Source organism: Pygoscelis adeliae, unplaced genomic scaffold (assembly GCF_000699105.1).
Source record: "Pygoscelis adeliae isolate BGI_AS28 unplaced genomic scaffold, ASM69910v1 Scaffold67, whole genome shotgun sequence".
NCBI lineage: Eukaryota > Metazoa > Chordata > Aves > Sphenisciformes > Spheniscidae > Pygoscelis > Pygoscelis adeliae.
The window spans coordinates 3,611,386-3,623,276 of NW_008825271.1; the positions used below are offsets into that span (position 1 = coordinate 3,611,386).

The 11,891-nt window shown below is 48.6% G+C and overlaps 1 protein-coding gene across 1 annotated transcript in view; it reads left to right on the forward strand.

Annotated features, from left to right (window-relative positions):
* LOC103921762 (tyrosine-protein kinase SgK223) overlaps positions 1 to 11,891 on the forward strand; it is a 21,165-nt gene that overhangs the window by 8,372 nt on the left and 902 nt on the right. The window contains 3 exon segments of the mRNA XM_009329777.1: positions 4,035 to 4,192; positions 7,546 to 8,285; positions 11,760 to 11,889. Coding sequence (XP_009328052.1) covers positions 4,035 to 4,192; positions 7,546 to 8,285; positions 11,760 to 11,889 — 1,028 coding nt within the window.

Below are 11,891 nucleotides of genomic sequence, written 5' to 3' on the forward strand. Positions count from 1 at the left end.
TTTTGGTTTCTCTACATTTGCCAGCTGGTAGCAGAAGGATAAGTACAAATCCAAGCCTCAAATGTTGCAAGCTCCTGTATGCTGGTTTTTAATTGTCCTGTGCATCCAGGGGAAGATGCTGGAAGAAACAGCAGTGGAGGGAGGAGAAAGATATAATTATTCACATTTCATGATAGACAAGCATATGGTACAACGGTGCTTCCTCTTGTGTAATAATTATGCCCAGCCATGTGTTGTGTTTGATGCTGTAATGCAGTCTGGCTTTTCTCTCTGCCGTGCATTAGTTCCAGTATTTTATTTTGTGAGGGGGTGTCCTGTTGTCATTATCACCAGACTTCTCCTGGAGCGCGGTTTGGTTTGTGGTTGTTTGTGTGTGTTCTCCGCTCTCCTCTGCTTCCTTCCCCTGTTGCATGATTTATAAAGTTCAGCATCTTTGTTATCTGTTCATGTCCTGCCATCTGTGCTGAGAACGAGCAACCCCCTCCTGCCGGCAGCGCAAGGCTGGGAAACCCCCATAATGGGGCTGCAGAGCAAGTGCTCCTTGGGACTGGGTCTCTGCGCAGGGGAGAGAGGCCTTCCAACATCCTCCACCGCTGCCAAGAGGCTGCGTGTATGATGGCCGCTGCAAAGGAGCAAGCGGGAGCCTTGCAGCTCTTGTGTCTGAGTGGCCTTCTCCCGCCCTCAAAACCTCCCTGCCCCTTGCGCTTTTGGAAGGTAACCAGATCTGCGTGTCAAATCTCCGGCTGGAAACTCAAGCTGAAGGCATGCCCAGAGTCCGAGGGATCCCTGGGGCGGTATCCCAATGTGTGTGTGCGCTGCGTTTAGGGGAGGCATGCTTTGGTGCCCGTGTCCACTCTCTCTCCGAGAAGTGCAAGGCGCACAGCCGGCGATGCTGGAGTCCAGCAGCAGCATCAGGTGGGACCCCAATCTGTTAAGAAATGTGAAATTAAACACATGGCTAATGATCCGGGTCCCTTTGCAATGTTATAGAACTCCAAACTGTTGTTTGGTTTGTTGTTTTTTTTTTTTTTTTTTACAAGACCGCTGTTTTCAACCTTGAGTTGTTTTAGGCAGGGCTGTGGGAATGGTGAGGAAAGCCAGCTGGATGAAATTGTTTAGGATGGGAAAACTGGAGAACAGTGAACGGGAAGGGTTGCTTGAATATGGCAGTGCGTTGCACGGAGGATGTTGAGTAATTGAAGTGTATTTAAAGCCACCAGAATGATTTGGAGAGCTGGAAATCCTGTCTTTTTAAGTTATTAGGTTGGGAGAACTGGCTCTTGTGACCTGTTCTTTATGCACTGGCACATGAAGGAGGCTCGGGTGCTGCTCTTGAAGCTGCTGACATTTAAGGTGCTGAGCATGGATTTTTGAAATGGAGGTAAATTAGCCACTGCTACGTCTTTCTGAAGGGGAGTGGAGCCCAGAGATGTTAGCAAGCTGGTGGGGAGGCAATCATAATGATTTCTTCAGGTTTAAGATAGGTTGATGCTCTTTATTTCCAATATCCTTTGGTGAAAAGGGCGAGATGGAGAAAAGCCACCTGTGCCCTTGCAGTCATGCGTGGTGGAAAGGAACACTACCAGAGCAGGGGAAATTCAGGTTAGCTGTAAATCAGGATCCCACAGGCTGTCGCAACGGTGAGTTGTTCACCTCCTCTTGGGGTGGAATTTTACTGAAATGGGAGAGTTTGACCCTAGCAAGTGTTTTCAGTAATGCTTTGGTATAGTGGGCGGTATTTTAATCTGTGCAGGCTGCAGCCTGGGCTTCAAGCAGCTCTTAGGAAAAGAGGGAGATGTAAAGCGGCGATATTTCCAGGCGGTTATTAGCTGGCCCGGCTGTAACATCTGAAACAAGAGCAGGATGTCGTTTAAGCGGCAAACAATTTCTATTTCGGTGTGCCTATTCAGGAACTGCATTTTACATAAGTCACGGCGGTACGGAGAGGAAACGGGGCTCTCTGTACATCTGACTTCACCGCGACGTTGAGCTCGGCAAAGGCAGCAGCCAGCACGGTTCTGGCAGACACTGTGTTGCGCCCAGGTTGCTTGGAGGAATAGGTGTGGCTGCGCACGGTGGACCTTGGACCCCGCCGAGCAAAGTCCCATCTCTCTCTGAGTGCGGGAATGGTAAGGCAGCTCTGCGGATTTGTGTTTAAGTGATGGGAAGGAAACAGAAATGCACCAATTCTTGTTGGGGGTGAGGGGGGAGGAATGCGTTGGAAAACCTCTCATCTGTGCAAAGCAAGACTGGCTTTCTTGCAAAATCTTCTTCTTTTCTTATGGATTCAAATGCTTCCTTGATTCTTGCCAGGTCAGACAGTGCACCCGCGTGGGTGTGCATCCATGTGTTTTTTTTCCCCCCGAATTACTGAAAGTTAAACATCTGAGAAAGTTATAGGATAAAGATATATCTTTATAATAAAAAGGAAAAGGATTTAAGTCCAGTTGGTTGCTTTCAACAGCATTAATTGTAACAGAGCTAAAAACCTCAATGTGTCTCTCACACTCTCTCTCTCTTTTTATTTTTTAACTGTGACTTGTGTGGTGCATTGCGAAGTTTTGTGAATCATCCCCAAGAGGCTTGCCGTGGTGAATTCATCACTGGTGCAAGACCAGTGTCTCTGCTGAGTTATACCTGAGGTGGTTTTTAGAGCCTTATTTTCATCAGCCCCTGAGTATTTTTAGACTGAGGCTGCTTCGGCAAATGAGGAAGTCTGGCAGAAGTTTCTTCCGGGCTTCTCATACACTCTGCTCTCCATGTGGTGGTGTGGACACGAGAGTAAGTGCTTTGTCTGGATGGGGAACGAAAGATTTCTCAATCTTCACATAAAACGCTTGTGGCATCTGCTGTGCTTGGGGGTTTTAGAAGAGGAGGGATCCTGTGCGCATGAACAAGGGTGCCACAAGAAAACCGTCGTGCACGTCTTTTGTTTGTCTTTCTCAGCAGCCATTCAGCCGCCTGATTAGGAAACGCCGGATACTTTCCAGCAAGATAGCTGGTGGAAGTCCTTTTTCTTTTTTACAAGTCTGCCACTAACCTTTTTACATTCTTAATCAACAACGTGTTGAATTTTATCAGCAGATTGGCAGTTTTACTTAAAAAATGTGGACCGATAACCTTCGTTTGCTGGACGATAGAGTCTGAACTGTACCAAAGCTAGGAGTGTTTGTGCTCTGATGTACTGCCTGATTTCAACAGTTTCTGTTGTTTTCCAAAGAGGAAAAAATGAAGAAAATGCAGGGAAAATTCTTTATCTTAGCGAAAAGTCCTGCTTGCCTACAACTGATCACTTAAACTGTGACCTGGCAGGTTATAAGCCCAGTTTATGGTTTATTTATTTATTTTTTTAGATGGAAGCTGCATGGAAAACTGTAAGTGTTACATTAAAAGCTGCATGGTAGGTCCTGAGTTTGGCAGACACTTGTTTTCTGCAGAGGTGCTCCTTTTTTTGGAAGGTTGTTACTGTGATGCACTGAGGAGACAACAGCTGCTAGGGACGGACTCTTCTTCCCCTTATGCCTCCACCATGAAGGAACTGGGTTCTGACACCCAGCCTCAACCTGCCCTTCTGTAAAATGGGAGGAGTGAGGCTATTCCCTTCCCTTGAGAACCTTACTGAAGGCAAACGCTGGTGGGTCCCTGCTCCCCAGTGATGGTGGCCAAGATGGGATGTGGTCCAGGATCCCACATGTGCTAGGCAAAGGAGGTGCAGACTGGGGCTGGATGCTGTTGGCTCAGTGGTTCTCTCTCTGCTCAAGCACAACTGGTTTGTCTTGGGGGGCTGGCATGGGGGCTGCAAGTCTATAACCTGATCACTGTCAGTGGGATGCGATCCCCAGGTGCCAGAGAAAGGAGAGAGAAAAAAAAAAAAGTGCAGAGGAATGAGGTAGCATGGCGTTGTAAAAGGCTGCACAGAGTCTGTATGGGTGTGCAGGGACCAAGCTAAGGCTGCTCTTGGGTTGAGTCTCCATGCACAAGTGCATGCAGGGTATCTTTTGCCATTTGTCTCCTGACTCTCTCACTCTCTCTAGGCACGCTCTGAAAATGAACTCGAATAACGCTGAGTTGGAGAGGGTCAGCAACAGCTCTGCCGAGAGCCTTAGCCCACCTTTCAGGAGCGTCCATGTCAGCTTCACAGCTGGCTCCACCGACAGCCTCGACTCGGACACACAGACCGGCAGTGATGGCAGTAAGTGACCATTGGGTGTGGGAGAGGTAGCATCGGACCTGAGGAAGGAGTTACCTCCATCCTGAGTCCCACTGCCGGGACAGCATCTTCAGAGCAGGGATCATGAGGGTCCCATCCCCTAGTTCCTCCAGCAACCCTTCCTCTTTCCACTTCTCCTACCCTTCTGCCTCTTGATGCACTTAAGATGAATGTGGCAGTCAGGCCAACATCGTGGGCTTTTTCCTCTTTCATTTGGCAAGTGCCAAAATCATTCATCCTGTGGCTCTCCTCTTGTCTAGATAAAACCTCTGTCTGAAAGCAATTGTCCTTATCCTGCTTGTGCTTCATACGTTGCATGAGGTCACCCGTAGCCCTGCCATAGAAAGTCCTCCACAGATTTGAGGAGTACCAGAAGGAGTCTTGTGCTAGAGGTGATCTCTCCCTCTCATTGTGTTCCCAGTTGTTTCTTGAAGGGGGAAAAAATCTGCCTGCACTCGTTTAACTGAGATTAAAAAATAGTTACTATGAAGTCACTTTTATCATCAGTGCGTAACTTAGACATGCACTAACATGTTCAGCAGCTCAGAAGGTATTTCCTTTGCATAAGCAACCTTCGTGTAGTGGAAGTTCTGTCTTTCCAAGAGTAACAATGTGCAGCAATAAAATTAAGAGCCAGAGCTCTGGAAACTCCATTTTTCCACTGCTAACTTGGAGTCTGAGAGTGAGACCATGCCAGGAAATTGTACAGGGGGAAGAAAAACTCACAGATGTTGGATCTTTACTTGCTGGGCTTGCTGTCTAAATGATATGGGACAAGAGGATTTCTCTGCCTCCACTAACAGAAGCAACTGTTTCAACTCATCTCGTGAAAGTTGAGTTTTTAAATTAATAACCCGAATGCAATTTTTCTTGCTGATGCAAGCAAGAAGCTATGCAGTCAATCACTGAGTGAGGTGAGCTCAAATTAATTGGCTATGCTGTCAGATGTTAAAATATGAAGGGAGGGAGCTTTTACGCCCTTGACATGCAGAAGGACTCTATGCTGAAAGCGCAAAGCACTGTTAGGAAAGTTGTGAAAGGGTTTCATTCGTTACCCTATGCTTGGGGCAGAGCCCAGCAGCACGTAAAAAAAAAGGTAGGAGCAGTTTGGCATTTGTGGGCTAGGCATGTGAACAAAGTGCTTGACGTTTGTTCCATAAGACTCTGTCAAATAAATCTTGCCTCTCGAAACAGGGATTCGGCTGCTTGTCCTGGCAGAGGTGCCTCTGTTGAGTTGCTCTTGGGCTGCATGCTGAAGAATTTCTCTTGGCTATATCCTCTGTCAAAGCCTCTTGGACTGGAAGTGGCAAGAGATGCCATGCTGAATGATCCCTGCCTGTGGCTTTTAACGGAGGGGTTCTTTCCCATGGACCAGGCAGGTTATGATGCGGAGGTCTGGGTTTTCGTTAAAGCTTGGGGCATGCATCTCTGAGCCATGGGCTCCACAGTTAACTGTGCAGCTGGAGAGCGGCTGAAACTGGAGAGCAGTCAATTGCTCAGTGACTGGGTGTACAATGCAGGCAGACACCTGGGGCAAGGGCCCAACAGGAGTCAGGTAGCTCGGCACTCAGGAAGTGGGGCAAAAGAGACGTATGCTGATTCACAACATTTCCTACAGAGCTGTTTCTGAGCATGTTGTCAGAAGTGGGGTGCCGAAACTGCCTTGCATGGGAAGCTCGTCGTCTGCAGAAGCCAAAATCGGTGCTGCTCATTCCTGGGGTGTCTCTCAATGCTGTTGCTTGGGATGGGGTGTATTGCAGCAGAAGCTTACAGGCAGCCTTGGCAGTGGAGGGGACAATTGAAAATTGATGTCATGCTACCAAACTCTGGTGGGGAGGGGCAGGGACAGATCATGCTGGCATCCGCTTTGGTAGCTGAGAACTAGGGGACCTGCCCTCACCTCATGCAGTTTCAGGTGGTGAGCAGCTAACAGGAACTGCTGTTCTGGCACAGCTGGTACAGCTTTGCATTGACGTGCCAGGACAGGCTGGGAGCTTGGGGATCCTGGCCCCTGCGCTTGGAGGATGTGCCTGAGAGCTGGTGAATCACTAGGGTTGTGAGCCTGCTGCGGGCTGACATGAAATTCCTGTGGGGCAAGCAGAAGGCAACTGTGAGGAAGTGCCTGCTGGCAGCTGAACCCTCACAGGCAGCCTTGTGAGGAGGAAGGATAGCTTGCTACCACACTGCAGCTTTGGAAGCTGGGTTCAAAGAAAGCAATAGATCCCGCTATCTGCTAAGCTTGCTTGGAGCAAAACCCAATATCCAATGCACCTTTCAAGGTCTACACTTGCGTACATGGTGTTAGCAGAGCTCAAGTTTATCAAGAGTCCCACCTGTCATTCAAGTGGTGTAGAAAATTCTCTGAAATAATTACGTATCTTCTTTTAATTTTGCCTGCAGGTCCCTCCACTCCACATTTGTTCTGTCTCCATGACCTGAAATTATTGCTTTTTATTTCAATATCAAATTTTTTTTTTTTTCCTCTTTCCTCTCCTTCCATAACATGCAACTGTATTACCTGTTTCCAGTCTGGCCAGGGTAGGAAAACAGCTGCTACAGCTGCCTGAAATGAGCCAGCCATCCCAATCCCAATCCATGTGTGGATGGCATGTGGAGCTGCTTGGGGTTTAGTGGTATGTAGTGGGGCCAGGCTGCCCTCTGAGCAAGGAGGTCATGCTACCTTATGGCAATAAGCTGGGGGACAGGCAGCGCGGGGGAGGCCAGTTTTTTTCAGGAGGATGGAAATTGCCAAAATCTCTGGCCTTGCCCAGAGACCCCTACCCGGTGTGAGGCAGAGAGACAGGTTCAATATAATTCTTGGGCTGCTCTGGTCACACTTAAACCGGAGGGCTGGAGCTGTGTAGTGTGAGTCACACTCTCACCATGCCACTGAAGCACTGGGTGGCAGCTCCCAGGCAAAACAGTCTTTGTTTAAGCGATTGTCCTTGTATCCCTGAGTGCTTCATTCTTACCTCCTTGTGGATGATATCACAGCTTAAATATTTGCCCTCTACTAGCTTTTTACTACTGTGTATGCAGTTCATAGGAGAATGGTTTTGGGGAGCGGCATTTCTCTAGGTGGCTGGTTGCAGCCTGCTTTGCAAACCTGCTATATTAAACTGGATTAAATACCTAACCCCTTCAGTGAAGCTTTGCCATCGTGAATAGATGAGGATTGCGTACTGGGTTCAGATGTAGCCTGGCTTGCCGCTTTGTTCCCAGCCAGGGCCCCGGGAGAGGTAGCCTGTGGGGCTGGCAGGGACATGCCGAGGGACCTGTGCTCCCAGCTCGCAAGAGCCACTCGTTGATTCTTCTTGTGTGTCGCTGTCTCCTAGGGCACTCGTCTGAGCCGAACCACTCGCCCCCTCCAGCTGAGAGCCAAGTGTTTCCTCCTGTCCCTTTCCTTCCCGCCTCCGGTGAGGATGGTCCCTCCTCTGCCCCCAGCTGCCCGCCCCCTCTGCCCCAGAAGAAGACAGTGAGCAGAACGGTGTCCTCCCCCGATGGCTTTTTTGGGGGACAGGCATCTTCAGGCAGAGCAGCCGGTGCTGCCAGCCCCAGGCTGAACGTCAGCCACTCCGAGAGCAATGTCTGCCTCCAAGAGGAGCCTCCCTTCATCCACCCAGCCAGCCTGGGGGGCCGCCCAGGTGCCTTCTCCTCCTCTGAGTCCCTGGAGAAAGGCTCCAAAGGAAACAGCTACTGGGGCTCAGCCACTGGTAAGAGCACAGGGGCTTGTGTCCCCAGCAGAAACCTCCAGTCCCTTTCCTCCTCGCAGCTCAGTGTATCCAGCCAGGTGTCATCGGGCTCCAGCCTCCAGCTCCACAACCTCCTGAGCAACATCGACAGCAAGGAGGGGGTGTACACCAAGCTGGGGGCCCTCTATGCTGAGTCCTTGCGCCGCCTCGTTGCCAAGTGTGAGGACTGCTTCATGCGGGAGCAGAAGAACGAGCTGCACTTCAGTGAGAAAAACTGGTCGCTCTTCAAGCTGGCGTGCAACAAGCCCTGCTGCGATTCGGGCGATGCGATATATTACTGTGCCACCTGCGCCAAGGACCCTTCTACCACCTATGCTGTGAAGGTAAGCCCGCACCCAGGAGGTATCCAGGCTTATCTCCGTCTTCCAATTGGGAGGATGAGGCGAAGAGCTGCAGGGTCCAAGGCTGCATGGGGGTCTATAGCAGAGCTGGGACTTAACCTTCGAGCTTCTTTTTCCCCCTTTCTGGTGTATGGATTTGAATGAAAGAATGGGAGGCAGACTTAGTGGCATGCCTTTGAGAAGCACCATCAGCACACAATGGCCTGTTTTCTCTGCTTGTCTTTCTCACAGGTGAAGTTTGGCAAGCAATACCCCTTCCAAAATTGCCACTTCTCCCCTACTCCTTGCAAAGATTAATTTGGAGAAGTAGTTTTCCTTGTAACAAATGCCAGTCAGATGCTTATTGCTGCAGACTAGTAGGGTCTGCAACCCAGCCAGTTTCTCTCTAAAAAGTCTTTGTGCAAATACTATGTTGTAAACTCAGAGGTATTTGCCTCTGATGACGCAAGCTGATGAAAGGCTGTTCAAAAGACAACATTTTTGCCTCTGCCTGCCTTTTAAGTGGAAGGTCTGACCCAGAAACCATGTGAGTGCTTATATGATCTTGAAACTACAGGCGTTGTTAAGATATTGCAGATCTCAATTAAACAATGCGAGGCTGACCTAGCCATGCAGTATAAAGTCAGGTCTGAAATATTTTCCTGTAACTCTACGGAATCCATGTTTGAAATGGAAACTTCAGGTGCAGTAGTTCAGCTCTTTGAAACCTGGATAAGTAAGCTTATCCAACCTGTTCCATGGACATCCCATTGGGTTCTTGACCCATGTTACTACTTGAACTCAGAGCCTTTAATTTCTATTCTGACTTAACCCTAGGGGCATCTTATTGCTGCTTACTCTTCAGGTTGTTTTCAAAACCTAAAGTAATTCCCAAAAAAGCACTGTCAGAGATGCATTAAGCAAGAAAAAAAAGAAATCTCTGCTGAATCGTTTCCACTATTATGAACCCCAAGGGGATGTTTTAGTTAAGTGGTAGCTTTAAAGCCAGTTCATATTCTAAAGGAAGTACAGTCAACCCAACAGGGGGGCTGTAAATAACCAGAATGGAGTTAGATGAGATCTTGCACCAATACCCCTAGTCCAGCACTCAGAGCTGCAGCTTCTCTTCTGTGTTATACCTAAATCCATCACAACTTTCCTCCTGAAACCTGAGAACTGCGTGGTGAACTGGTGTGTTCCTTTTCAATCTGCGGTTCCCTGTGGCACGCGCACACCTTTGCTCTTGCCTGCCGTGTTAGGTGGGATTCAGAGGCTCAGCTCTATGGCTGGAGTGCATGAATTCTTGCCAAGGCAGAAACAGCACATTTCAATCTCTTAAAGGGACTGCACTTGTGTCCCTGTGTGTGATGTGGGCTTACTCTGTGCCCTTGGTATGCTGCAGAGCACCTTAACAAAGCTGAAAATACTCCAACAGGACTGTACTCTGCACCAGTGTAAAGTGAAGCTGTGTATGTGTTTACACATGTACATGCACACACCTCCTGCAATGTTCCTGTGTGCCACCTTCCTTTTGGTAGCTGAAGTAGAGAATGATTGTGAAACTTTACAACTGGCTGATTCCTAGCTGCCCCTCCTGGCTTCTGGTACAGATTTTCTGACATGAAAGAGATCACAGACCTGTAGTTAAAATTAGACCTGGAGAGCTCAAAACAGGCAGAGGATCTGACTTGAGCCAAGGAGCCTGCTGAGGAGCAGGAGCCAGAGATTGGGCTGCACACAGGCAGACATGGCTATGTATAAAACAGTTAGAAGGAGCCAGGGTTGCATGTAATGGCTTTAGAGGAATTAAGCCAAGATATGCTCCACGCCTTGGCTTCTTTCTCCACTTAAAGATGCGTGACTAAGCCGGCCCCAGGCTCCTACATGGAGCTTGCTGCATGGAGGATGCCTCTGGTGCAGCCAAAGTTACAAAGAATGGCTAGCTAGGGAAAATCTCTCTGTCTTGGTTTGGTTGCAGTTATTCTTCCAGAGACTCCTCTCTCGCAGGAGTTCCTCCCCTTTTCCTAAGCCTTACACATCTTCCCTATGTGGGGAGGAACAAGCAGGCTTGTTCGGCAGAGGGCTGGAAGGCCTCCTCTGCCTTTGGGGACCTTCTGCATCTTCCTGCATCCCGCTGCATTAATCTGCAGTCTGCCTAGCTCTCCAAAGCTTGTCTTTCCACAAAATAAGCATGCAGCCATGGCAGGGTATTTTTGTTTAGAAAAGAGAGGACAATAGGGATATGAAATGCCCCGTCTCCACAGTATCGTCTCATCTGAGTGAATTACCTGCAAATGCCTAGATTCAAACCCTTGCTAGAGGAATACAAAAGCAGCCCACTTCTCCAGCTCCTCTCTATTCTTGCATTTATTTTAACTCGGAGGCAAAATTGATTTCTTGTCCGATTTTGCACGCATGCTGTGACTGGCAGTGGCATGCTCCAGGGTTTGAAACCTTTTATGCTGAGTTTCAGCCTGTTGCTGATTCCTGTGGGTGAGATATAAATACATCGCTAAATAAAAGAGAAAAAAAAAGTGTATAATAGAAATGCCAGAAGGCCCCATAAGCTAATGGATACTCCTATAATAAACCCGGGTTTGAGTTTGTTTAGTCTTTAATGCAGTCATAAAGCTAAAATACAGAACAAAATGAAGATGAAAGTCCTGTGGGTTTAAGAGAATCCAGATTATAAAATGTTTTTTTCCTCTCGAGTTTGCTGCACTCTCGCTTATTTCTAAACCTGTTGTTAGCTCCCACTTTCCCTCTGGTGTTTTTTCCCTGTGCTGATGAGTATAGCTTGTGGCTGGTTTCCCTTAGCCATTGATCAGGGGTTTGAGAGTAGTCGCTGACACAAGGAAGCAGAATGGTTGAGGAGGGTGTGAAAGTGACTCCAGGGCTTAGGACCAGAGAAGGGGGAGGTGGGAAGAAAGTGCTGGAGGTCTCTGTCCACCCCTCACTCCAAACAGGGCCACCCTCGCAGCCACGTCACATTGCATGGGGCCTCATCCAGGTAAGTGTTAACCATTTCCAGAGATGGAGGGGGCACATTTTCTGCCACAGGCTTTGCTTTTCCCTCTGCAGAATGTCCCCTGGGTTGCAGGGAAGAATCTCAGTGACATCCGTGATGTAAAAGCTATGTCACTTCTGTCAGCAATGAAACAAAATCTCCAGAAGTTACTCATGGGAGGACTACCTTCCTCCTTTCCTGCAAATACTGGCCATTGCCTGGCAAAGGAAGCATGCCCAGAAATGTAACCCAGACATCTGGTTGCTAAGGTTGGGGCATTGCAGGACAAGAAACATCCTCAAGCCAGGAGATAGTTTAAAGTACTAAAGGGACCAACGCGCACCCTGCTTCTACTGGTGTCTTCCTTAGCATCTGCAAATCTCAGCTTAGGAACCCACCTCTGAACTTCTGGTCTCTGCCCTGTCTCTGTCACTGACTGATGAGACTTTTCTTTTGGTCTCTCCTCACAGATTTGTAAAACCCAGGAATCCAAGGTGGCTGCTTCGTACTGCAGCCCTGCAGTGCCAGTCCACTTCAACATCCAGCAGGACTGTGGGCATTTTGTGGCTTCTGTCCCCTCCAGCATGCTGCTGGCCTCAGAT